This window comes from Buteo buteo, chromosome 16 (assembly GCF_964188355.1).
Source record: "Buteo buteo chromosome 16, bButBut1.hap1.1, whole genome shotgun sequence".
Taxonomy (NCBI): Eukaryota; Metazoa; Chordata; class Aves; order Accipitriformes; family Accipitridae; genus Buteo; species Buteo buteo.
Window position 1 is genome coordinate 28,069,863 of NC_134186.1, and position 27,937 is coordinate 28,097,799.

Genomic DNA, 27,937 nt, shown 5'->3' on the forward strand with positions numbered 1-27,937 from the left:
CCGGGTGGGACGGACGGACGGACGGACGGACGGACGGACCCCGGGCCCGCACCGCCCGGCGGGGCGGGTCCCTCTCCCACCTGGAGCCGCCCCGGCGGGCGGGAAGAGGAAGTGGGAGCTCGGGAGAAGCGGAAATTGCAGCAGGACCAGCCCGGGAAGCACCGGCGGGGAGGAGGAGGCGGGCGGCAGCGTAAGCGCGGCGGGTCGGGGTCGGGGGGGGAAGCTCCCTCCGTCCCCGTCCCGTTTTGGGAGCCCCGGCGGGGCCGGCCGGCTTTGTTGGGGCCGGGGCGGCGGGAGGGCTGTGGTAGCCCGGGTGGGTGTCCCCGGGGTCGGGCCGGGCTGAGGGGGGAGTGTGGGGGCTCTACCCGCAGGCCCGTCCGCCGTGTGGGGTGAAGGGCTTCAACCCCCGGCCCCTCTTCCCGCCGAGCTCTGTGAGGGGGCCGGAGGGCGCTGCCCTCCCCGGTGGGCTGGTGAAAGGCCGAGCTTTTACGTTGACTCGCTCTTTCTGAAATTTTTTCTTTATTTTAAACTCTCTGAGGCTGCCCGTAGCTCAAAGGCCCCGGAGCTGGTAACTTGAAAGAAGAAAAAGCTTCTGCTGTAGGACTCCGGGGGGGCTGGGAGAAGGCAGCGGCGGTGAGGGGAGAACGGGGTGAGCCACGCCATGGCCTCCGCAGGTCGGGCTTGAGATCACCCTCACCCCCTCAGAGAAGACAGGAGTCTCCCTCAACGCCCTTCTCCCCCGGTTGCCCTCAGGGTGCTGCCAAGGGGGGACGGCAAGCTGCCGGGGCGACCGCGGGTCCCCAGCAGGTAGCCAGGGCCGGGATGAGCGCCTGGGGCTGCCGTCGAGCCTTGGCGTAGGCCTAGAGCTGCTGCTCGGTTCCCTTTGCCCGCAGTGCTGCGACTGGGTCTGAAGCCTTGGCATCCCTCTTTGTTCCTTCCAGGAGTTTGTCCGTAGGGCCTGGGGAAGAGGGGACTTCCCCAGGGTGCCGCTAAAGGTGCTGGGTAGGATGCTGTGACTGCTGATTAGTCATAACAGCCGTGAAGAGCAAAGCTGGCCGGCTAAATTCAAAGCATATATTTAGCCTCAGCTTGCATTTGAACCATAGCGTTTTCTTTTTTCCTTAAGAAATTTGACCATGTGAGTCAGTGACTCACAAATAGATCATATTTCTCCACGTTCTGCTTTGGAAGAGATGCTAGAATAACAAGCTGCTGCGGAAACCAGGCTTATTCCTGTTTGCTCCCCACCAGCAATCGGAGGTCTTGACTGAGGTCCCTTGTTACTAGGCTGCTTTGGTCCCTTTTGTAATTCGATTTATAGAATGCAGGGTTGAGACGTGGAAGGATGTTGGCTTTTATGTGCGTAATTTAGGAAGAAACGTGGTGGATTCTGGGTTTTGTAACGGTGTGCATGTGAAATCCGTTTTTCCTTCATTCTCATTTCTGAGAGTTTGAGGAGGAAGCAAAGAAATCTGGACTTAAGGATCTAGGGTTTGTTCTTTTAAATGTCCTAGCACAACTGAATCCACAAAACAAAACAGTCAAGTGAATGTACAAACCAAGTACTTGGAGAAAAAAAAGTGGTGTTTTGCATGAAATATATAGACTAACCATGTGCACGTATACCTGCACTTCAGCTCTTGTCACCTGAATTCCATTTCTAAAAGACTCGCACAGCATGCAGCGTGGTGGAGCACGGAGGGAGGGATACAAGCTGTCCCTCTTAGGAATGACTGTGGGTTTGTGTTTGGTTACAAAGTTAGAACTTGGACCCCACATTGAGTTTCATTATTGAGCTGGTTTGGTTCCACTTCCAATAGTTTTTATTATAAATATGTAGTCTGATAAATTTTCTGGATATTAAGTAATTTAATAAATGCTAGTTCCTTAATTGCCATAGGAATTTGGAGATGGGGCACCTAAGAAGCAGAAGGGGAAGCATTCTGCTACTTTGTCTGGATGTCATCCGCTCTGCTCTTACACCCTCCTTCTATGCCACTCTGTCATTTGCTACCTTGGTGTTTGACAATCAGTTTTTCAGTTGCTCTCATTCTTGTTACCAGTCCTGAAATTTCTGAAACGTTCTGTAAAACTGGCTCATCAGCTTATTCCGTCAGGCTGTAGAGCAAGCAGTGTTTTTTTTTCTTCTGTGCATTTTACCTATGGGTTATTAGTTACTCATTTAAAAGGGAGCTTTCGTTCCGCCTACTGGATTATGCTTGTGTGAATGAAATAGTCCATGATAATCATCCTTATAATCTATCCTTAATTAGAAATATAAAGGTAAGCGGACAGAATGATGGTGTGTTAATGATGTGTTTGTTAGTGATGAACAAAATAAGTCCTTCCTGTGACTCGTGTACCTGAAAAAGCTGGGAGAGCAGAAAACTTTTTTTGTTGTTTTTGTTTTGCTTTTTAGAATTTATTTGTTTTGATTTACCTAGAATAAAGGGTATAAAATACAGCCACTATCACTAGGCAGGTCAGGTATTCTGCTCACTAGTTATGTTCCAAAGTGTTAATTAAAAGTGTCCAACTTGATACTCCACAGGGGATAAGGTTTCCAGAAAGTGAGATGCCCAAAATCATTAGCCACTTAAGTGTTGAATGTTGTTTCTAGATGTTATTGCTTCTCTTTTTATGAGTTTTGCTTCCTGCTGTCAGTACTTCAGCACTCATCCTCCGTTTCTCCTGAAAGTCAGACAAGATACTTGAGTTTGCTTACATATTTCAGAAGCGATTATCTGAGAAACGCAGTAGCTCTTGTACTCTGTTGTTGCAGGCAGGTGGACTAATGTCTAGATTGCATGCAAATTCTTCCAGTTGTTTGGATTTCTTTCATAATGCTGAAACTCATTGCACAACAGAGGAAACACGTAGGTTATGCTGCCAAATAAACAATATTATGCTCATCATTAGTAACAGCTGGGAAAAAAACAACTATTCCTATGCCTTAAATATATGCACTGAATCTAGAATTAGCAACAGTCTTCGGAAGTGGATGTTGGTTTGGAGACCTGTTTGAAGAGAAGTCTTTTAGTGCAGCAAATGAAGAAAAGACACATATTAATTTGGGCAAGGAAAGACTTCCTTGTTCTCTTTGAAATTATGTCAGCGATTGCTCCTAACCTTTTTGCAGTGCCAATAAGAAAACTAAAAGGGGTTTTCAAACCAGCTCGAGAAGACAGCCTGAGAGCCAATGGTCAAATCTGCTTTCACTGCAAATATAGCTTCTGTTTATGTGGTTAAATAACATACTGTATTGGGAATTTTGGATTCTGTCTCCCTCAGCTTATACGTAATATAAAATGAGTTGCCATGTAACTGGAGTGTGACAGTGCTTCTTCTGATGGTGTTGCAGATGTGGAAGGCTACTGCAGGCCACACCATTTCTGTCAATCAGGATGACGGAGCCGATGACTGGGAGACAGATCCTGATTTTGTGGTATGGCTTTTGAATTTTACTGATTCGGCAGAAGTGTCTTACGTAACATGTTAAAGAGTAATTCTTGAGGACGGGGGCTATATCTCAGCAAAATAAACTGATAGGAGCATATTCCTGGAAGGAGAGAGAATTAAGTGTTCTGTGCCTGTGAGTGATGAACAAAACTACCTCGTCTTGGCTGGGTACTGCAGGGAAGTTGTATGGAAGAGATTTGTATCAAGAAGCAGAAGCCTCTTGGGGCTGAACGTGTGCTCTGTGCATTTCAGCAGGGGACAAAGCACAGGGCTCACAGCAGAAGAGAAGCGAGGGTGGTATTAACTGCTTTTCTAACTCTTCTGACCTCGCCGACTGCTGAAGGGTTTTGCTATGAACTGTAAAGTGCAAATGACTAGTGAAATCTTTGGGTTTTTAACTCTTTTTGTGTGTGTCCTTCACAGAACGATGTGAGTGAGAAAGAGCAGCGCTGGGGAGCTAAAACTGTGAAAGGATCCGGCCATCAAGAGCACATCAAGTAAAGCAGCTCTCTTTTAAATTTATTAATAGTCACAATCCCAGGCGACTTAATCAACTCATGCTCTCGGTTACTTGTATCTTCATAATTAAAACAAGAGTGTCTGTAGAAGATTGATTATTTGCCAGATTGCTGGTCTTTCAAATATGTCAGCATCTTCAGATCTAAAATTAAGATCAGAACTATGGTATAGGGACTCTTAAATCTTTCTTTGTAACTGGAACTGTTACTTTTCCTGCCTCTTTGTGTCTGGAAAGTTTCTTTGTTCTGTTTTGATGCAAGAGCCAATACTGCTAGGGGAGAAGTTTGTGTTGGGTGATCTGAGCAGCTCCAGTTTGGTACTTTAAAGATACATTTGGTCCCTTAATTCTTAGGCTTTGTTTAGAAAACTGCTACCAAACTCATAAAAATTCTGGCAAAGTAACAAATTGAGCTCCCTGGCAGAAAAGCAAATGAACACATCACGAAGGGCTATGTGAGACAGAAACGATCCATCTTCTGAGTCTTGTACTTGTTATGAAAAGTGCCTAAGACTTGACTTTAAAGTAGTTTTAGGAAGTCTGTGATTGTGATGTTTATTTTGGTTTTGCTTGTGTATTTCTGGGGCATCAGCCCTCGTGGTATAAAGCTAAGAATAAATGTCATCAGTGTTGCAAACAGAGAGAGACTGAACTATGTGGCTTGCTTCAGGGATCAATTTTGTTCTGCCCTATTTGGAGTGCAGTGGGGACGCCTACTGGCTGAATTACGCCTGAGGAAGCTTTAAACTCAGGTGGGAAGTGTTCTAAGGTACAGATTACCATTTTAGTTTATCCTTCTTCTATGTGGCCTGGACTACCGTAAATTCAATCTCTGCATATTGCAAGGGAACGCTTGGGGAAGAGGAGGTGCATGTCTCCTTGCATCCTTATCTTGCATTACGGTTGTGTCCAGAATGCTCAGTTAGAATTAGAGTCCTGTTACCATAGGGACTGTATGATAAGAGATGATCCCTATTCTGAAAACTTGCCATCTAAATAGAAAGCGTTGGAAAGAACTTAAATTAGGACATGAGAAGAAAATATGTTTCAGGCACTTGTAAATTCTAGGTATTTGATTGTTCAGATAGCAAAATACCCTTCCATGTTAGTCTTAAACCAACACTTTTTTTTTTTAATTTTAGACAGTGTTTCGCAGTGGAATAAATTCTGTTTCTCAGAATAGGAAGAAGTGCTTTGTGCACTGAAAAAACAGGAAGGGCTTGAAAAATACAAGTTGTCCAACTTTTAATTAAGATGGTATTTTTATCATCTTTTTATTTTGCATCTTTTTGAAGTTATTGTCTGAAAATTTCATAGTAAAACTTGCTGCTTAATTATCTGTCTTTGAAGCATTCATCAGCTGAGAGAAAACGTATTCCAAGAACACCAGAACCTTAAAGAGAAGGAGCTTGAAACGGGACCAAAAGCTTCCCATGGCTATGGAGGGAAATTTGGTGTTGAACAAGATCGTATGGATAAAGTAAGTATGAATGCTTCCCTGGGATGATATTATAAGCCATGCCTTGCCTTGCCTCTGGCCAGCACAACTGTATGTGCAAGTTAAGCTTCTCAAAGGTGCAAAGTTGTTGCAACTTTGCTAGGTTCGGACACCTAGAAGCTCAGATCATGGCATAAGCTATGTACAGCAGTGGCTTATTTTGAGGGCAGAAGCATCACTCTTACAGTGCTTTAACAAGGACACTTGTGACCACTACTACCCAAATCTGTCAGTCCATTGTGCTCTGTTCCCTAATTAAATCAAGATGCTCCTACAGAAAACACTGAACTAAAGCACTTGAAGAATCAGGAACAAGTGTTTCAGGTGGCAAAACTGGAATCTGTAAATGATGAGAAGAAGTTCTGGGATGTGCAGTGGCCCCACATGTTTTTGTTTGATGCTTGCTCTGTCTTTAGAGCAAGTCTGCATGCTTATGTCCTGAGTGGATTCCCCTGGAGTCAAGATTCAAGTTTCTAAACGTATATTTCTAAATTAGCAAAGTACTTCGTACATGAATAAATCCAGTATTTTTTTTTTTTAATTCAATGCTGTGCCAGCTCTTCTATGCATATAGAGGTTGGAAAGAATGAAAAAAAGGGTGTGCTGCTGCTTTTAAATTAGAGGGCAGCTCTCTTAAACAGTGGTGAACTATGAACAGTGACAAGTAATCCAGGTATTTAAAAAATCATTGTACTTCAGTCAGATGGTAGTGTTTTACATAATGACTTGATGGCTGTTTTAAGTTACACTATTAACAAAATAAATGATAATTCTTAAGGTAATTCCATTAGCCATGTGATAATTAGACAGGCATATGAACTTCTGGCTAGTTTCTTTCTTTTACTCTGTTCAAATAAGAGCCAAGCTGTTTCCTGAATAAGAATGATTTTATTTTCTTTCTTTCCTTACTTTCTGGGTTTCTAGTAATTTGGCAGCCTTAAATTTTTGCTGGATTCCCATCTTCCAGAGTAAATTGCTGTATAATTCTCAATGGGCCTTGAAATAGGCTAACCTAACCTTTGAATCTGGGAAAGGAATTGCTGAGCAGATTCAACCATTAGGCCTGGTCTGCAGCTGCGTAGCTCTCTCTTGTCAGCAGTTTATCCCTCACCTGTGTCCATGGGAAAAAAGAGAGGAAAAAAAAAAGTGAGTACTGTTTCCTGTAGGCCAGAATTAATCATCAGGAAAAACATGATGGTCATGCCCATCTGAGTGATACTGGTAGCCCGAGATGTTCATAATTTATTTTTTTAATAAAGCTTTCTTCCTTATAATTATAGTTCTAAAACCTTATCATTGAGATCTCTCCTCCACAGGTATTTGTGGCTCTGTGCAGGTGTGCTAGTATTAAGGCTTGACTCACCTGAAGTAAATGAGTGTCACTGCAGCGTTGTCATAGTACAGGTTTTTGCTGCATTTAGGACAAAACCTTGATGCTGACTTAAAATGAACAGTTACATCATTTTATATGCCAGACCTACATAACTAATTTAAAATGTGACAGAGTATTGTGCTGAGGAACTATGAGGGCAATTTACTCTGAAATACAGATTTCCAAGAAAAATCTTTTTCTAAGCCTTTTCTAAAAAGGGGTATGTTGTAATGCTTGATATTTGATGAAATGCAGAAAGTTCTGGTACCACATAAAGAAAACAACATGCTTAAACCTTACCTACCTCAATTGGTATAGCAGAAGAGAGATCATGTAAAAGCACATAAAACCTAGAATTTTCAGAGCTTCATGTCTTCCATAAATGTAATAGGTAACAGGAAGAAGAAAGGGAAGTGGGAGCCTTTTCCATCACATTTAACAGTTATTCTGCTACAGAACACCTGCAAAATGAACAAGAGTATGACTGTTTCAGTCAGGAAAAGAAAGGAGCTTTTATATTGCTTATAAGTTAAGGTAGTATCCTATTATTGACATCCTCGTTCTGTTACCTGACAATTACTTCAGCCATTATGTGCAGTAATGTTTTGCTTTCCTGAGTGCTGGGAATGTTCCCCCTAAGCACCTGTGCGTAAAAAAAAAACAAAACAAAAAAAACCAAAACAACAGGCAGATACTGTAAAAGCCAAGTTACTTATTGTTTCTAGATGCCTTGTGTCCTCAACTTAATTCACCTTGGTCCAGCTGTCTGATACTGGTACAAGAGAAGCAGTTTCTCATTCCTCAAAGGTCGGAGCTTGGGGCAGCTGCTTGGAGGGCGCGCTGCTGCAGCCGCAGCACAGGGACCAGTGCTGGAACCGGCCGTGCCGAGTCAGGAGAGGTGCTTATCACAGGGTGCAGCCTCTCGGCCTGGACATGGCTGTGTGCAGCAGGTTATAGGGTCTTTCTGACTCTGGGAGGAGTTGTATGCGTTTGAGCAACAGACTCAAATGTTAGATTAAAGTGGCAAATTGCAAGTTGCTCTGGCCAGCACTCAGTTTTGACACTGGACAAGAAAAAAACATGTGTTATGTTATGTAGCACCCCTCAAGGTGCTAGGCTCTAGCATCAATTCCAGGATCTAGAATGGTGTTCTAGCACTATATTAGTGTAAGACTAGCAAATGCTATCTGGATGTACTTTCAGGTGTGTAATTACATATTCTTGTGTCTTACCTGAAGTCAGTGACAGTGTGAAGTAACTGCGCCTCGATTTGCTGTGTTCAGCTTGATTTCCAGGGACAGGGTCAAATTGGAGACTGCAGGGCTGGGATGCCTTTGGCATGGGGAGCTCTGTCTTGATGTGGATGCACTGCTTCATGTTGCGATGCCGTTTTGCCAGCGAGGAGAAAGTATAGAGAGAAGATGCCTAATTTTGATTTCTGCAGAAGATCAGGGTGCCTCCCTAAAAGAATTTCAATGGAAAACCTAGCTGTAGTTGTATTTGGTTGCAGTCTAATATTAGCTAAAACAGATCTGTAGCTATGTACCTGAATACAAGGCTGTGTATTTTATCTGGAACTAATCCTTATTTTAAATTCTGCATGAACACCATCAAGACTGTCTATATCTTTCTTGGTTTCATTCCTGTGTTTTTCAAGTAAAAATCCAGAGTGTAATACAGTCATTGCTGTCAGACTCTTTCTTGGCACTTCCCTTGCCTAGGCTGTATTGGTAGCATGGCGACAGTCTTGTAAAGACTTCTCAAGGGACCAGCAATTTCCAGGGAAGTTAGTTTCAACAGGAGGAGTGGTGGTGATGTGTGTTTGTAACAAAGCTTATCCCCAAGTTACTTGGTGTAGTGTTTTCTCTTACATGCAGAACTGTATAGAACTGCTGGCTGTTTCTGAATTTTCTAATTTCTTTTAGTCAGCTGTTGGACATGAATATCAATCCAAACTTTCTAAGCACTGCTCCCAAGTGGATTCGGTAAAAGGGTTTGGTGGCAAGTTTGGAGTACAAACCGATAGAGTTGACCAGGTAAGCAATTTCATCTCGTACTGCAGCTACTCACAGTAGTTGAGTTTTGTACGTGCAACTGAAAAATTCCAATACCTTAAAATGCTGGTGTGGTCTGCTCTTCCTGCTGTATTTGAAGTTTAGCAGTAAACTAACACTGACTGTTACAGAGATAAATTTCTATTTAAAGCAAAATAGAAAAAAGCCCTTATGGGAAATTGAGATGAGTTGAAAAGAAAACTGAAATGGGATGTTAAAATCTGCCTTTTAGCCAGGCTGTGCTCTTTGATGAGGATAAAATCAGTGTGAATGCTACAGAAGGAGGGGTTTGGGGATGGTTTGTCCTGTACCACAACATGAGCTGCTGGGCAGGCTAATTCGCGTCCTGTTCCAAGAGTGTGTAACAACCCCTGCATGGAGATGCTAAATTTCTGTTGTACTGAATTGCTGAACCTGGCAAGACTAGAGTACGTTGCTGGTACAATTTGCTTTGGCAAGGGATGACAAAACCCTTGCTATGAATATATGTACTAAATTCCCATGTAAATGAATATGGCCTGTAAGTTAAGTAGGTATTTATGCTCCTGATCGAGAAGGTCAGTGCAGTATGGAAAGACACAGAAACTTCCCTTGCTGTTTGTCCACTGAAGTGCACACAGTTTTTCTACTAATATCTAACTCTTTGTCACTCATGCGTTTTTATTTCTCTTCCAGTCAGCTGTTGGGTTTGAATATCAGGGGAAAACTGAGAAGCATGCCTCCCAAAAAGGTAAAGTGGTGAGGTGGTTGCCTCTATAGGCACACATTTTTATAAATAATAGAACAGATCTCTATTCTTTTACTGTTTGTAAAAGACCTTGTTTAGTGAAGCCTCCACATGACATTCTCATTGAATCAAGTGTTGAGGGGTTTGGGTGGAAGAGAAGATGAAAAAATGAATTTCAAAGCAATTTCATGAGTGTCACTGTGAGTCTTACTTTTCTTTTAAAAGTGAGGTTCAGGGACATTTTAGAAAGAGTGGGAGTTGGTTTTTGCTGTTTTGCACCCTGTTGGAAATCAGGAGTAGATTTAAGAGGAACCATCATAAACTATGGGACTGTTGCCTGTCTTATTTTCTGTGTTTAAAATTAAACTTAATTTTGTTTGCTAAAGAGTAGTATTTCAGTTCTGAATAACTTTTTTTTTTTCCCCTCAATTGCTAGGATAGGATGTTTCCATTAAAAGCTTCTTCATTTCATTTTTCTTATGCTTTACTCTCAATGCAGACTACTCAAGTGGTTTTGGTGGAAAATATGGAGTACAGGCTGACAGAGTGGACAAGAGTGCGGTGGGGTTTGATTACCAGGGTAAAACTGAGAAACATGAGTCACAGAAGGGTGAGTAGACACACATGTTGGTGAGTTTGTACTCTGATGTAGTAGGCATTCAGGATAGGCAGTATTGTAAAATACTCATTTTTTACATCTGTTGCACTTCTAACCTGCTGAAAGTTAACACTGAATAAAATTTACGTTGCTGAAAACTTTGACTTCTGAAAAAGAAACCTAAAACATAGGTTCTGACTGGTTTTAAGTGATGATCCAACTGCCATTACTTTGGAAGCAGGGCACGTAGGCTTTTCTGGAGGTTTTTTGCAACTTCTTTTGAAAAGCTGTAGATTAAAGTACTGAGACTGTAAGCAGTTTAACCACAACAGAGAAGTGTTTCTGGAAGAATCAGCTGTTTGTAGATTAAAACATTTATCAGAGTTAGTAGTGTTTAGAGTTAATATTGTGTTGCTAATCAGGTTTCCAGGCATATCTGATCAAAAATCGACCATTTTATTGAAAAATTTTGACATTTTTGCCATCTGTTTTCTGTTTATCTCAAAGTAATGTTTGCACTCTAGAAATGCTATAGAGAAAAAGGGGGTGTTTGTTTAAAAGCATCCAGGCTGTTGCTGACATGGTTTTTGAAGTTCACTTTGCTCTAAGTGTCTCAAGAATTTTATCAAGGAGTCAAGTAGCAGAATTGCTGATATTGCCCAGCAGTTGAACTACATACGATGCTATTTTATTTTCCATCCTGAGAGAATGTATTCTGAAGAATTTATGACTTCAGTGTCTGGTATCAAGATTAATTGGGGATGTCAGTGCTGCTTTTAATATGCAATGTAACATTAGCAGGTCAAAATTTTTCAAGGTAATATTTTGTTATTGAACACTTACAAACAAAATTCTTCACTCTTATCTCTAGATTATTCCAAGGGCTTTGGTGGTAAATATGGTGTTGACAAGGACAAAGTGGACAAAAGTGCTGTTGGCTTTGAATATCAAGGCAAAACGGAAAAACATGAATCACAGAAAGGTTTTTATTATCTTATTTAAAAATACTAGTTCAAATCAATCAGCCTTTTAAACCTGGGAAGAAAAAAAATTGTTTGGTTTTTTTTTTTTGTGGTAAATGTGTGTTTGCCCTTTGTGTATGCAGATTTTTGTTTCCCTTAAAGAAACAGAAGGCATTGTAAACTACCCCTGAGTTTCACAATCTGATTTCCAAGGGGCCTTCTGTCCATATGGATGTTATTGAAATAAATGTGTAATTGCACAGATCTATGGTATTCAGAGGCAGTATGAAGTCCTTCATTAATTATATATCTACGTTGCGCATATATTTGTGTGTGTTATATGGCTTTAGGTTGAAAGTGCATCAGATTCTTCAAATCTTTGAATATTATTGAGTCTGTATGCTGTAACCTTCACTGGATTTGTGATGCTTCCTTGCATCGTGATCGTAGAGTTACTGAATCAGTATCCTTCCCCTCTGTTGGAGTAGTGTAGCAAGGGGAAAAAAAGAGTGAAAGATAGTATTGTTAATGACAGGGCAGCTTATCCCATAACATGTTACTGTTTTTTTATTAAGTACTGTTTACAGTCATAAACTGCAATAATGTTTTCTGAAACTTCATGCATACAGATTATGTAAAGGGGTTTGGAGGCAAATTTGGTGTGCAGACAGACAGACAAGACAAATGTGCACTTGGCTGGGATCACCAGGAGAAAGTGCAGCTGCACGAATCCCAGAAAGGTATATCAGTTCACAATTCTTTGACATTCTTTCTGACTTCCCTCCTTTTGACTTTTCCCTGTGTGAACCCTCCTCCCCAGTATCTTTGGCCACAGCCTTATAGTAGCTGACATGAGTCTCCTTTTTCTGTGTTTGAATGGTTGCTGTGTATTGGTTGTACTGGTGTCTGCAAAGCAGGTTTAACACATCTGATACCGAGTCCCTGAAAGTTCAGACTTAGTGCTAAGTTCTCACTGGAGAAGCTTTATGAGTCTGCAGGTAGCCTGGATTATTTTTTTCCTTTTTCAGTTGAGTTGTGCAGACCACAAATTAGCAATTTCTTTGTACTTTCCACAAATAATCTCCTTTTTCTGATTTCTTTTAAGTATACCCCTATTTTAATGCAGGGGAAATCTAATTTCTAATGCTGTCCTTTCTCATTGCCTGTGAGGTACCTATTCCTATGAAATACCAGTACCCAGAAGAAAAGTTGTGAAATAACGACTGCTCCCCAGCCCTCTGCCTGTCACCACTCTTAACTTAAAGAAATTAAATTAATTATTTTTTTCTTTTTTTAATTAAAGAAATTAAAAGTGATCCTCAGAATATTGTTCTGTTGGATGCTCCAGCAGACTTGTTGTGAGAGGATTACTGGAAGTCTTTTTTTTTTTTTTTTTTTGTGCCCTCATTTTATACCATATATTCAAATGGCTGTTCTAAGGCAGCTGTAGGGAATGGTCACAGCTCTTAGCTGAGAGCTTCTTTTCCTCAAGTTGTGCGGCAGCAGGAATATTGCTTCTTCCTTTAAACAGTACTGTGCAGGAATATCTGGAGGATAGTCTCTGTGGACCCTGTCTTAACACCTCTTTAAAAGTCAGATCTCTAGTGTACAAATGTTAACCATGCTGATGAAGGAGCTCAGTTTATTCTCTTGTATCCTTTTGTATGTTGTTTTGTTTTGGTGAACATATTATGCGTGTGTTTGTGTTCATAAAGTTGATCAAATGCAAGTGCATTATGCAGTATGTATGAAAAATGTTGAGAAGTGCTTTTTTCTGTGACTTCAGAATGGTGTTCTTATGTCTGATAAATCATGTTGACCTCTTTTTAATCTCAAGTGGCAACATCTTTTGAATTTAGTCTTATCGAAAGTGTATTGAGATTTTTTTTTCACCATCCAAAATAATTGGTAATTGAGAAATACTGCAAAAATTATTTTGAGTGTCTCTGACTAAACTTCTTTATTTTCCTCCATTTTAATTTATTACATATGGCTTTTTCAGACTATAAGAGTGGTTTCGGAGGGAAATTTGGTGTACAGACAGAAAGGCAGGACCCATCTGCTGTGGGGTTTGATTACAAGGAGAAACTAGCCAAGCATGAATCTCAACAAGGCACCGTTTTCACTTGTTACTTTCTTAACAGTGCAGCCACTTCTCACACAGTCTTAAATAGTTTCTGAGTAGATTGATGCTAGTAATGTGCAGGCACTTTCTTGCGCTTCTATTCCTACATGATCTAGCAATGTTCTTCCATTTTATTCTTAAAATGTTACATAAAGGGAGCCTGTATTCAGGAAACAGATATCCAATGTTTAGTTAACAGCTCTACAACATTATGCGTTTAGTTAATAGCTATACATACAGTGTAATAATAACAACATTATTAGTAGTATGATGTTAATGACGTCGTGCTTACCAGTTTTAGACTCTAAATGTGAAGTTTTGCCTGGATAAATTGGTGGAAAAATACTCAGATAAGGACCATGCATGTAACCATTAACAAGCAATGGGTTATGGCAAGATCATTTTAAAATGATTGTAGTCTTTAAAAGAAGAAGTAGGGAATGTTTGTGGTTCTTGGGTGAGCAAATACTGTTATAATACTCTCTTTATTCATTGTGAAATAGTTGGGGTACAAACCATGAATTCCTGGTTTTCCGTTATCTTAAAGTGAGAAGTCTGGATCAGGAAAATGTAAGTGTAGTATATTTATTCTGGCTGAAAATACATACAAAGCTGAAGAAAATGAGGTTGTTCATTCTGATAGTCAATATTTTTCTATGCTACAGTGACACAAATTCAAACTTGTAGAGTGTCAGATATGCCTTAGCAGAGCCCAAGTACAAACACTAAAATAGCTGGTTAGGGAACCCAAGCAGTTTTGGGGCTGAGAGGAGAAGGAGTAATTGTAATTGTATTCCAGGGACTGATAGGAAAGCCTGTCCGTCTACAGAGTCTAAGGGCACGTTCCTACAGCTCACTGCCACCAGAAAGAGGTGTTTTTCCAGCCACACACTCTTGCTACTTCTGTTGCGCTGGCTCTGGTGCTCGTCAGACATTTCTCTGAGTACAACTCACTAAAAAGAGCAGAAAGCTGCTCTTGTGAGGGTTGGTCTGTTGTTTTTCTTGTTAATGCTGCTAGTGAGTTAAACTGATTTTGGAGTAGAACAAGTGCTAGAGTCAGCGTCAGGTGAGAGAAAGAGTGTGCAGCTCAGGGGTGGTACGGAATAGCATGTTCACCCCATTTCTGTGGTGGTGAGTTGTTGCAGGCCCGTGCTGTCTCGTGGAATTGCCCCTTTCCATGTGTAGAGCAGGGGTTATTACCAATTACTTTAATGTTCATCAGTTGGGTATCATGACCAAATCCACTGGAATGAGAAATTTGTTATATTTTCCTGCCATTCATAGAATTTACCAAGTTAAAGAGAAAAAAAAACACCTCTGTGGTCACCGAAGACTGGATATCGCTCCTTTGAGCAAAGCAAAATGGCTTAGGTTATATGATTACTGCAGAGGGCTAAGAATTGGTGCTGTGAAAGGCTGTGTTACAGAAGTGATGCATTAGAAGGGCTCATCCCTTATTCCTTGCTTGATACCTTACCAATCCTCAGCTTAATGTTTACTCAAAGAATGCATGTGGCCCACAATCTGTCATCTGCTGGTGTACCTGAAGGCTCTTGCAGTTATGTATCCTTTCTGCATCAAAAAAACAAGTTGCATTTTCTTTGGCGGCTGTCACTGTATCTCTGCATGCAGCTGAAATGGCTATTTGCATTTGAAATGGCTCTTTGCATTTGGCAGAAAGATGGGAGGGACAAGAAACTCCCTACTCTAACCTTTTTATCCTGTTTTTAGATTATTCGAAAGGATTTGGTGGGAAGTATGGTGTACAGAAAGATCGGATGGATAAGGTAAGTTGCTTAAAAGAGCCATGACTTAAATAGTCTGTAGGGATACAAAATAGCCTGGTTAGATCTGTAGTGTTCAGCTCTTTTATATCTGGACGCTTCTCCAGTCTAACAGTAGAGTTCTGTGCTTTTCTTAATCTTTAAAAAGCAAGTTTATACACACAGAGCTGATGCCAGTTTATACACACATGTACGTGTGTACATATGTGTAGTGTATATACATGTTTAAGTAGGGAAAATTGAAGCATGGAAATGAATAGCAAAATTTATACAAAAGGAAGGAGAAAATCCATTAATTCCACAATTTCAGTCCTGTCTTCTAACAACTAGCTAATGCCTTGTATCTTGAGGATGTCTTTTAGTGGACTGCTTAAAATGTGTGTCTGATATGTACCAACTTTGCCCACTTTGATTATCAGGGACCTTCCCTTTAGGAGAATTTGTTTTAGTATTCTATAACAGTGAAAGATAGGGCAGCTGATACCCCCTTTCTACCTGTCCATTTTTAAATTTAAAAAACTAGAAGATGAAAAAGTCCTTACTGAGATTTATCTACTGAATAAACTTACTCTCGGCTTTATGTAGGATGTTTAAGAGTGAGAAAGTAGCAGAGTTTGAAAGTCTGTAGGATTTTTTTTTTTTTTAACTTGTGGCTTCAGGATGACTCAAGACCATTCATTTCAAAAAACCCTTGTATTTTGAATACTGTTCTCAAAATACTCCCTCTTTTTTAACAGTTTCTGCTTCTTTAAGGGGACTAATGCTTTTACCTTGGTAGAAATCCCACATAATGTGGATTAGAACAGCAACAGCTACACAATAAATGTTTTGGACATTGCCTCATTTTTTAGTTCTGATGAGTCATCTGTTCATACAACGCTTTTTTTTTTTTAATTAATAGGATTTTAATGTGTTTAAACCTGTCCCTGAAGATTAATTCTTGCGTAGTTTGACTTAAAGAATTATTCCATTTGTCAGGTTTTGATTCTTCCTGATTTCATTTTGGTGTTCTGAAAAAAAAAAAAGCCAGAGGGGCAATATCACAATAAAATGGCAGAGATTAAAGTTGTCTGAATGCCTTCATGAATTTGTGTTTTTTAAATGTAATTTTTTTTCTCCTTATTGATAGAATGCAGCAACCTTTGAAGATATTGAGAAACCAGCATCAACTTATCAGAAGACCAAGCCAATAGAAGCTGGTAGGGCATTGGCCCCAAATTGTTTCTTTGGATAATGTTCAAAAGCCCAGGATATTACTGTTAATGTAGTAGTGATGAGTAAGAATCATCTACAGGGAACTGGTGTATTTGCAGGTCTCTAGCAACGCCAACTACTCTCTCCCTCCTTTTAGAGGTAGTTTTGGTTTGTGGTTGGTTTTTGTTTTTTTTTTTTCCTTGAGGGTCATCAGAGTTGAGGAAGGGGGAATAAAAAGCATCAGAGTAAAGAATAGAGTGAGTAGGGGAGTGGTGTGGTGGAGACTGTACCATGACAGAGAGGAGGGAGAAGTGTTGTAGAGGTTTTTAAATAAGAGAAATGTGGTGCACAAGAGGTTTGGGCTTGGAAGGGGAGGAGGAGGGATAGAAGGACTTTCCTGAATGGGCTGTGAGCTCAGAGAGCAGAAATTTGTACCAAAACCTCATTCCAGGCTACCTTTATACAGAACCTTAAACAACATTTGACTTTAATTTTTTTAAATGTTACAGTTGCTAATAAAACAAGCAGCATCCGAGCTAACTTTGAAAACCTAGCCAAGGAAAAAGAGCAGGAAGACCGAAGGAAGGCAGAAGCTGAGAGAGCACAAAGAATGGCCAGGGAGAAACAAGAACAGGAGGAGGCTCGAAGGAAACTGGAGGTCAGTAGGATTCAAATCCCATTTGAGCAGCGTGTCTAGTGTGTTTCAATGCCATGCTGGGAGAAAAGAGAACCTTTTAAGAAAAGACACTTTCCTTCTTTCCAGCTAGGCTTTAAAGCCCTCTGTGTGTATATATGTGTTTGCCTGTGTTTGTACCTGTGCTTTACCTGTTTGTGATTCCAGCCATCTATCAACATGCACCATATGTACATCAGACATCACATAGAGTGGTAAGGTAACAATAGTGTATAGGGTTTTTTTTTATTTAGCCTATCCCAAAATATGTATGTTAGTCTTGAGCACTAATCTCTGCAGTCTGACCTTTTCCTACTGTACTTCTGCCTTCTGGTAATACCAGATTCCCTTGGGCACGGAGGAACTCATCAGGGGAGAGACGTGCGGTCTCCAAAAGGCCCTATATGACAGCTTGTCCAAGAAGTGTAATAGCATGGTGATAGTCGGTGATGCTCTTTTTTTGGAATCTGTATTGTGGAAGGTGGAGGTGGTATCACCCTTTGGTATAGCACACACCCATGAGATGAGGGGAAGTTATCTTCCAAATGTTAACTGAATCTTAGTTTGGGAATTAAGAAAATTAATTTAGCATTGGCATGGTTAAAAGCTTCATGATTTCTGTGTTATTCATAAGCAACACAATTCCAGGGAATGTTTAGTCAGAAACGACATCTTATGTGCTTTATAGAATTTGCATATTTGGTGAAACTCTGCTGCTGAGATGGAAGGCCTAGTGCATTAATAGTAACTTGTCCTTCATGTCTTGTTCATTTGCTTCATTACACGATGCCTGAGACGCCCTATCATCAGTAATCCTGAGGGCCTGCTGTCTGCAGCTGTGTAACCTTTCAAGCAAGCTGCTGTAGCAGTGTTTGTCCAGAGTTTCTGTGGCAGTTTCCCTTGTGGTCCCGTGCTGTTATTCTAATTTCATGGTCTCACACTTGTGAACTCTGATATTATGGCAGGGAGTGGCAAGCAGTTGATGCTGGCATAAGAATAGTCCCTCTTTTCCCCTTCTCCTTCACGTCTTGTTTTACAGATAATAGTTTATACTGGAGAAGACTAAACATAGGACACAAAGATATCAGTCTCTTAAATTCTGAATAAATGCTGCTTGGCCATATATGTGCGCTGAGACTTAAGAGCCAACCAATATGTAACACTGATGCTGAAGTAGCATGCTCCAACTAGTGCTAATAGTGTCCCAGGCAGGAATAACCGGTAGGGAGATTGGGCGGGTCCTGATGAAAAGTATATAGTACTCAAGGAGATGCATAGGAAAAATGGTCATCCTCATCATCTTCATCATTTTCACTTGCTACACTGAAGAGACTCTCCCAGAGGAGATTCCTTGTCTGGGACCCTCATCACTGTTCTTCCTGGCTGGCTACGGGGGAGTTTTCCTATTTCCTTCCTACTTCTCTCTCTCTTTCTCCTCTTTTGTTTTTATTTTCCGCCAGACATATCTTTCATTGTTAGAGCCAATGTATGCCACCAGCTGCAGACCCCAACAAGAAATATTCTTGCATATGAACTTGTCTCAGCATCCTCTGTGAGACATCTGGAATCCAGGAAAGACTGTCAGATGGTTTCTCAGATGTGGTAGATACCCTTAGCGGGATGCTGCTACAGGATGTCAGGTTGTGGTGTTCATCCCATTTCATCAGTATGGTCTAATTCATCACAAATTTAGACTTGGTGTAAATAATTTGTTTGACAAGTATGAAAAACTAATGCATGGTAGGCTTACAGTAACCTAGCTTTGATCTTCCTAAACTAAGAAAAATACACTGCAGTGAAACTGCACATTACATCACATTAACTAAGCTGGCCTAAACCAGCATGGCTGCTAACAGCAGCAGTCTCAAGCCACCTTATTCCTTATGCCAGCAGAGCATCTGTATAGTCACACAACAGTGGAAAATTAACCCTAACAAATAAAACATCTAGTTAATCCAAATCAGTTCCCCTGCCAGGTTCATTGGTTGGCTTCTCAAGTCTGCTGTTCACAGGTGTGTGGGCCAGCACTGCTTCTGAACTAGCCCTGTAGTTTTGCTGTGCTGAAACTGCATGGCTCATGTATCTTGTGTATAGTTTGATTTCTGAAAAATGCTAACTTCCTTTTGAGTTCTGTTTGAAATTTGGGAAATTCTAGCTTTATAGGATAAATCAAGCCTTTCCATCTAAAGTGATTGCTGCTTTTTTTTTTTTTCTTTCACCTTATCTCCTCTTTTGCCTTATGGCTTCAGGATGTACAGTGTGAGCATATGTTCACTGCATACATGCATCACAAGATGAATGGGAGTTAATCTTTGTCTATCAGTGATTTCTTCTAATGCTGCCTTTCATCCCTGTGGATTTTGTGGACTTTTAATACCTTCCCCCAACCACTATTTGGGTTTCTTTACTGTCCTGGAGAAAAATGTTACACCTTTAACAGAGCATTTGCCAGTCTCTTAAAGCTGAGAGAGGAAGAGATAAACAGCTGAAGTTGAGAATTCAGTCTTCTCTATTTGATAAGGTCAGCAAGCCTGCTCCAGGGTGCCACTCTGTTAGTCAGCTTGGACTGCTCTGTGTCATTCTCAGCATTGGCACCAGCCTCCAGCACTGAGCCACACAGAGAAAAGTTGAATGTTTGCCTTGAGGAGAAGTCACTTGGTTCCCCTCTCCTCAGAGAGGTAAAGCTGAAATGCATCTCATCTGTACAGTTGCTCTGGGAGCACTTCAGATGAGAAAAGTTGAATGCCTCAGCACTTGCTGACTCAGAGCCACAGCAAAATACTGTCAGCATGTGTCACCACCTTCTTCTGGTGTAGCTGTTCAGCTGGCAGCCCCATGGCTCCTCTAGCTATTGCCAGGCTGGCCTCTGTTCCTGAACAGCTGTCCACTGTTCCCAGCATGTTTCAGTGTGTTTAAGATTATGCATCACCTGTATCTAGGTCTAGCGCCTGGTTGTTTCCTTAAAAAAGTGAGTTTTCGCTCCTCATCTTCCCCTGTCCTTGTCCTTGCCACCTACACTGCAACTCTAGTCAAAGAGCTGTAGTCCCTCAGCTCTGGGTCTATTCCACGGGGTGATGAAGAATGGGAAAAAATACTCTTTTTGGACACAAGCCGGGGAAAACCTTCAGGTGTACATTGCTCTTGAAAGTGCAGCTTCACTCCTCCTTCAAGAGATCTCCCTTTACTTGGCACTTGTTTTCCTCTGTCAGCACATTGGATCTGGATCACGTTAGGACTTGTGACTTATAGCAAGCAGCATTGTTATCTTTGGAGGATTTAATTTAATAGATACTTTTACAGTTCTCCAAATAAGGAAGAACCATGATATAGGTTGATGGGTATCACAGGTGTTGTGTTGTTAATAAGGCCATTCTGCACCCATGAGATCACTTTGGACAGCACTTGCTTCCAGTTACTGCTGAGAATTGCTAAGAAGTATCAGTCCCAAAGGAAAATGAACCTTCTCAGCATTCATCCTGCTCTTTCATTTCTTTCTCTGAGGTGCATATTTTCACCTGGCAGTAACTCCATTCCATCATCACTACTTCTTCGCTCTCAGACAAGGTGTCTGGTGGTTTTAGGACTTCTCAACCTTTCTGAAGTTTCTTAGGTCATCTTCAAGTTGCCGATGGTGCTTGCTAGGCAAGAGTCCTCAACCGAGGACTGTTACTTCCTTACTTTGATTTGGTTGTTTCTAGGGGATCCTACAAAAGACCAGTCCCTGCAAACAGTGCAGTCCATCCTTGAACACCTGGGTCTTAAAGTGAATGTTCTGAAGTAAAAAACTTGACTCATTATCACAGAGCAATTACCAACTCTGAGATGGTAAGAGTTCTCTTGTTGCAGGGTTCCAGGATACTTTATCCTTAACTTAGTGCCTTCACCACTTGGGCAACTACTTTATGAAAGTGTCTCTCTCCGAGGGCATGTGAGAACTCTGATACCTCGTATTGATCTTTTCTGTACTTTATGTATGTTTTTTGTTCTGCACCTTTGCTACAATCAGGTTGATGTTCCTCAGGATGCAAGGAGGTACTTCATGTGGTAATAGCCGTGTCTCCAGGGGCATGCCCTTTATGTTCCCTTTGTCTTGCCAAGTAGGGATATCAGTATACTATTCTAAAATACCATGTAATTTCATTGCACCACAGTTGCATTTTCACAAGGAGCAGCAGCTATGTGCCAGTGCTCTGGATATCTGGTCCATTTGGAGGACAGAGCTTTCCTGCTTTGCTTATGAGTGATGACAGTGTAATATATTAGGAGAGATCCTCTGTTCCTTCAAGGCAGCAGTTGCCCTAAGTGATAGGTGTGTGGGGAATAGCACTCAAGTTCACATGTGTCAGTCTTCAGCTCTGGTAGATAAGCTGTCTTGCAGTCCTCAGTGAGAAGTGGGAAATCTGCTCTGGTGGCCCTGTGAATTTTTTGAAAGATTACATGGCTGACACAGAAAGTATTGATGCTTCTTTTTAAGAGAAGGTTTGTGTCCAGGCTTGGTCTCGGGTACAACCTTGAGATTGGCCGAGTGGACTGGTGCATGCATTTCTCCAGGTGCCTCTGCTGCCAAGCGCTGCGGTTAGGGTAAGACAGGACATCATCCTGTTGGCTCTCATTGTCCCTGTGCATTTTGGTACTGGGCCGCCTTTGCCTTTCAGTGACTTCTTCAGTTCTCTCAGTCTGACCTGTATAACAGTTTGTCTGTCTCACTTGTCTCAATCTTGAAATAATCCACTTCATGCTACGGATGCTGAATGGCTCTTCATTAGACTATTCCTATACCAACCTAGTTGGAATAACTTTTTTTTTTAACCAGTAAGGAGGAGATGACTGGTCATCTGTATCTTGCTGAAGTAGCCAGGCTTTCTGCTTAGTATTCCCTTCCGTTGCATGGTTTTATAGTCTGGGCTGAGTGGGGGAAGAAGTTCAGCTTCTCCATTAGCTCTCTTGCCAGTCATTTTGAATGATCCTATGCTCCTAAGTAAGATCTGTGGATGGAGGGTGGTGAATTTGGGCTTTTGTTACCCATTTCAGCTTTTCATTGAGGTTTCCTCCTGCTGAGGAAACAGCTTTCCAGAAGGGTTTAAATGTAGTAACACAGGTTTTCATGAGTCATTGAACTGTTATGTCTTTTTTTTTTTTCCCCCTTTCTCTCTCAGAAATGACTGACTTTCTTTACCGTTATTTTTGTTGTAAGTGTGGGTTAAATTCAAGCCGTTATGCTTGATTTTTCTTGTGCTTCATCAAAGATTCTGTTGCCTGGACACTTCTGAAGTTTTTTTCAAAAGCTGGTATTTAAATTTCACCATAACCAGATGATTAATGTTCTTGCAGACTGAGCATCTCCATGGTTAATTGTGTGATTCTGCAGACACTGAGGGAGGGAGGATGAGGTTAAGGGGTAACTGAAATGGCACTGGCTGCACTGCCCCTCGATCACGAGCTGAGCGTGAAAAGGGGAGGGAGGGATGTAAGCACACCATCCACAGATACTGTAAAGGGTGGGGACGGACTTTGACTTCAGTGAACTTTATTTCTTTAAGTGAACTTCCTTGCACAGACAGAAAGTTCTCTCACTTTAAGAAAGTATGTGGGCATATGTACGCCCACAATGGGAATGTACATATGGACTGCATTCCTTCAAGAGCCCTGTTTACTGGTAATCGTTTTTCTGTTTTGCTTTTCAAATGTCACATAGTCAAATGGCGTGCAGGGAGCTCTTCTCTAACTGCTGGTTTGAATCAACGGGTGCCTTGATTTAGCTAGCCTCTGCTACCTTAGAGAACAAGGCAGGATGCTGTTTCACAGGGAGCGTTTCAGTGTGGAAGAAACCCAGCCTGAGGGGGGACTGTGCAATTTAAATGTTTTATGGCAATTATGCTGTGGCTATCCTAAACTGTAGTCTGGATTGCAGAGACCCATTACCTAGGACAAATTTTTCAAACTGTTGTCATTTTTGACATTGTTAATGGACTGATATTACTTAATTTGTCCCCAAACTTAGATTTGACTTCTAATAAACACACTGCTGGTGCTTTTTTATCTGTAGCACAGGAGTTAAAAGTTGGGGAGGACTGTTCACATCAGGACAGATTTTTTCCAGAAAGGACAGCACTAATCTTTGAATTGTCTTCAAAGCTGGCTCTGTTCTCAAGACACACTTTGCTTTCTTTGTTAGATGTATTTTTTCTGAGCTGTGACAAACAAAGGAAAGGAAGAATATTTTTGTAACAGAGCCCTATTGCTTCATCTCTGGACTACAGTTTCTCCTGAAGATCCTTTGGGGAGTTAGAGCTTGATGGACCTAAACAACTGGAGCGCACAGTCTCCTACAACATGTATTCTCTCTTCTTTTGTACAATAAAGAAGAAAGTTTGGCCCTAGATCCACAGTTTTCTTTTTCCCTATGGTAAAGAGAGGCAAAATGAAATAGCTAGCTTACAGGCTTTGGGGGTTTTTTTTAAGTCATGCAAGCAATGTAGCATTTCTTGCACCACAGTATCCTGGCTTCCTAATGATGATTGTGGATTTGCCCTCTGATTCACAGGTGGGATGGCACAGCATGAAGTGCTTGAGTGCCAGAACATTTGATTCAGATCCATGTTCTTTGTGTTGCAGAATACAATAGCGATACTGCGTTTATTTCTACCACATATAACTCTTCTGAACATTTGAATCCCCTCATTGTCATGATATAGGACTTAATTTTGTCTAAGCTATTCAGTCTTTTGCCTTGGCAGGTGTTTTGCAGACCTGCAAGATATTGCAGGATCATTTCTCATCAAAGATAATAGATCAGTTGTATAATTAGAACATGCAGGCTTCACGTTCTCTAAACTTACCCTAAAATGGGACATGAAGCCCAGCCAGCTAATGAACAGAATGAATATATTGAACACAGAGACCCTGCAGCTTCTATGGAAATGTGCCAAAGAACATTGGGTACTCTGATTTTTAAACGCATGTATGCATACATACCATGCGGTTTTTGTTTCTTCACTTTTTTCTCTTCTGCTTTGCTGTATTTCTGAGCCTTTACTGCACAGCCAGTCTAAACCTTCAGGCAGGTGTAACGATCCAGCCAGTCCAGTTCTCTTCTGCTCCCTGCTCGCATGAGTTTGTTGCAGAATATGCTGTCTGTCTGTCTTTCTTACTGGAGGGTTGTTTATTGTTCAATGTCAAGACATCAGTGATTAAGCTGCACTGAAGTTTTTCTTTCTCTTCAATTTAGGAACAAGCTAAAGCCAAAAAACAAACTCCACCGCCATCTCCTACCACACAGCCAGCTGAGCAGAAGGCACCTTCAAGCCCAGTCTATGAGGTTTGTTAGAATCCTCTTTCAGTACCTGGGTTTTGATCCTAAGCGTAGGAACCTTTTTACAAAACCCTGATGAACCTCACCTGTATTTCTGCAGGATGCAGTTTCCTATGAAGCAGATTCTGCCTACAAGAATTCCAGTGCAGCGTATTCAGCTGCGCGCGAGCCAGAGTCCGGCTATAAAGCTGCAGAGTCAGACTACCAAGAAGCAGTGAGTCAGCGAGAGGCAGAATATGAACCAGAGACGGTCTATGAAGTGGCAGGGGCAGGAGACCATTACCAAGCAGGTAGAGTGTTTGTTTCTGATATGAAACCCTTTAAGATAAAGATTATTTCCTTGGGCAACAACTTAACGAATAATTGTGCTGATAGTGCGCTGTCCTAGTTCTCTAAAGTCGTAGTCTGATGAGACTGTTTAGATTCTTCACCAACAAACTTTAATTAGGAAATTAAGGTATGGTTAGAGCAAGGTTGAAATTACTTAACTTATGTGAGATGATGTTGGAACAATTACAGTGCTCTCTAGAGCATCAGTTCAAAAAGAAACATAGGGGTAACCATTTCCACACTGTGTAATGCAGCTCAACTTGAGAAGAAAGCACAGAGATGGAGATTTTGTGTGTTGAGCCGGTGCTGGTCTATAAAGCAAAAAATTCTGTAAACAATTCTTGGGACTTTGAAATGGACCTGATGTGTTCTGTGCTTATAAGGGAGTGGAATAAGGATGTCTGAAACTAATGAAAGTGCAAGAATAAGGTTCTTTTGAATTCCTGTTTTTCTCACCTCTTCTGGTTACTGAATGAGGTGTGAAGAGTGAAACCTGCTTACTCTGGTACGAAAACGTGGGAATTTTAAACCGGCCCCTTTCTCCCCTGTCCCCCAACACACACCCTTAGCTTGTATTGAATAGTCTCTTAAACAGTGACCTTGGGCTCAGTTGTTCTGTCACATTTTACAAAAGTGTGATAAGGCTGATTGTTTTTATTTTGTACTGTGTTAAATGCCTACTTGTGAACACTTCCTCTCAGGCTTTAATTGGTTTTTTAGGGAAAAAAATCCATTTCAGAAGGAATATCAGCACTGCTAAAAACTTGCATAGTTTGTTCCCTACTTCCTATGTGAGTTAGCGCTAGAATTAAAGGGGGACTACCACAGAAAAGAACTCAGGGTGATAGGTAGCGTGCTTCATGCTTTTAATTTTTCTCCCCTCTCTCTCAAAGAAAATGCTTATGATGAATACGAAAATGAACTTGGAATTACAGCCATAGCCCTTTATGATTATCAAGCTGGTAAGCAAAGCTGTTGTTTTTATCCTTGTCTTTGTTCTGCACAGATAAGTCTGGATTTTTCTTTTGCCTTTCATCCTGTAGTCTCTTACAGTAGCATACGAAATGAAGATATGAAGGATTAGAAATTTAGTGATTTTGCAATAGCATTGAGACACTTTTGAAAACTACTAGCCACTGTTTCTGGAAATGGTGGGAGTTTTCAAAATCTTTTTTAAGCAAGTATTAACACTCTTGTTAAACCCTTGGCATACACAGTTGTTTAAAATTGTGGCTGGTTAATTCTGAGGAGAGATCAAGAAAGTAAAGTGGTTTTCAGTGTGTTAGGTAGCAATTGTTGCTCTAAGTTAGAAACGCACCCAAAACGCAGTAGGTAAGAACCGACTACCTCGTCACTCCAGAGGACAAGAAAGTGTCCGTCTTTTCCAACTGTCATTGCCCGGTGCCCTGTTTCAAATGCCCTGATGGGAGAGGAAGGTGATGGGTGTCTGTGTTATTTTTAGCGCTGGTGGGTTGGTAGGTGAGATTGCAATGTGGACTGCTCCTGTGCGAATACTGAACCTCTTCAACTCTCTCTCCAGCGGGTGATGACGAGATTTCCTTTGACCCAGATGACATCATCACAAACATAGAAATGATTGATGACGGCTGGTGGAGGGGTGTCTGCAAAGGCCGATACGGGTTGTTCCCTGCGAATTATGTGGAGCTGAGACAATAAAGACTATTGTCTACTGGTTATGCCTTAATTCCCCAGTCAATAAATCTGACTTAATACACTACAAATCATGACGCTTTTCTGAGGATGGAGGGGGTATATACATATTGCTTTTATATTTAATACTTTGCTGATGCTTTTTAAAATGTTTATGCCACAGAAATCGCTAATATATTGTAACTATGTTCTTCACTAAGGCTCTTAAAATTATTTTCATGCATTTGGAAACATTTCTTCTCTGCCAAATTAGCAATTGTCATAAAAAGCCTTTTCGAGGACAGTTAGCTGTCTATTGTAATATTGCATGTTTTACTCATAAGTGAGCAGATTTACTTAGTGTTTAAGTCTAGATAGTCTTCCACTAAATGTTTTCAGCTAAGAAAATCATGGCTATGCAGGTTATTTGCATTTCCACTAAGCGGGAGTGGGGAGGACTGGGGAGGTGCATAATTTTTTCTTTTTTTTTTTTTTCCAGATAGTGCTTGAAAAAGCAAAGAGAATGCTTGAAAGTTGCAGCTAATGGCAGTTAATCAAATACTGTCCAATATTTATGGAATATTAATGTTATGGAGGAAACAGTCTGGTTACTTTTTCCTTCTCTCTTAAAGTGAAGTTCCTTGGCTCTTGCATTGTTTGTTGGGTTTTTTTTTAATTATTATTTTCCTGATCGTGCTCCTCCTGTCCATGTTATCCCAGAGGAGGGCTGCAAACACTCTAGCACTGATTGTCCCAAATGTCTTTAGTTTTTATTTTTGTTTCAGCCTCCTCTTTCCCAGGAAAACTTACTAGACAAATGTTGAGTCACTCGGCAAGATTCCTACTTGTTCAAAGGGAAACTGGCATCCAAATCTGTGTGACTACCTGCAGGAATAGTCTTATTGCTTTAAAAGGGAGAAAAAAAAAGGCAGGATGGAATTGCAGTTGTGGTCTGTGTGCAATACATCCCTTGTTCTTACAAGGAATGGCCTGCTGTGCAGTAATGACGTTTTATGTAACCATATTTGAGTCAAGGAATGTTAAAATACAAGTAATTAGAATTAAAACCCATATGAATTATCTCCATTTTTAAACCATGCAAGAGACAACTATACTTTTTGTATGTTCAACAGAAACTGCCAGTAATGTTCTACTAAACAACAAAATTAAACCTGTTCTTTGCCAAAACTGAAACTGAAATTCTTGTTGTTATAGAAAGCTGACTTTGCTGCAGATTTAGGGTCCCTACCAAAGATAGCAAGTTGCATCTAATAGTGCACGTGTTCAATGTATGTACTGTCTGTTTCCACCTTCTGATCAAAATGGGAATGGCAGAACTGGTGTAGTAGCTAAAGAAAGAATGCAAAGAATTGTTATAAACCGTAAATTTGGACCAACGGAATACAGAAGGCCTGTTTTAAATGGTAAAATGTATAATGTATCTAGGAAGAAGGCATCATGTTGAACCAATTCTTGGATGGTTGGGACAATCCTTAATGAATGTCATATGTGTGTCATGATTATATATATTTTTTTTCCTTTCCATGGTCTCATTTCTGTGTTGTATTTGCATTACTAGGGTTGGGTTTTATATGCAGTTTATTTTATCCAATTTTGCATAGAACACCTCATAGGGATATGATTTTTGTAAATTAAATATTCAATAAACTTTTTGAACCATT

The 27,937-nt window shown here is 40.8% G+C and overlaps 1 protein-coding gene across 4 annotated transcripts; it reads left to right on the top strand.

Annotated features, from left to right (window-relative positions):
* Positions 1–92: 92 nt before the first annotated feature.
* CTTN (cortactin) lies at positions 93–27,937 on the top strand. 4 transcript variants are annotated; one of them, XM_075048283.1, is made up of 17 exons: positions 94–190; positions 3,362–3,445; positions 3,883–3,956; positions 5,327–5,456; positions 8,772–8,882; positions 9,576–9,630; positions 10,127–10,237; positions 11,097–11,207; positions 11,817–11,927; positions 13,190–13,300; positions 15,044–15,099; positions 16,226–16,295; positions 16,800–16,948; positions 24,192–24,281; positions 24,376–24,565; positions 25,499–25,567; positions 26,146–27,937. In XM_075048283.1, the coding sequence occupies exons 2-17, from the start codon at positions 3,362–3,364 to the stop codon at positions 26,280–26,282; spliced, it is 1,659 nt and encodes a 552-aa protein (XP_074904384.1). In that variant the 5' UTR covers positions 94–190; the 3' UTR covers positions 26,283–27,937. The 4 variants fall into 4 exon arrangements, with proteins under 4 accessions (XP_074904386.1, XP_074904384.1, XP_074904385.1 ...); XM_075048285.1 differs by lacking the exon at positions 11,097–11,207 and having other exon boundaries at positions 93–190; XM_075048284.1 differs by lacking the exon at positions 13,190–13,300.

Bases quoted from the DNA above. Each gene is read 5' to 3' on its own strand.
- CTTN (XM_075048283.1), top strand. From the start codon at position 3,362: ATGTGGAAGGCTACTGCAGGCCACACCATTTCTGTCAATCAGGATGAC. The intron at 3,957-5,326 runs GTAAAGCAGCTC...CTGTCTTTGAAG, and splicing joins GGCCATCAAGAGCACATCAA to CATTCATCAGCTGAGAGAAA. The intron at 25,568-26,145 runs GTAAGCAAAGCT...CTCTCTCTCCAG, and splicing joins CCTTTATGATTATCAAGCTG to CGGGTGATGACGAGATTTCC.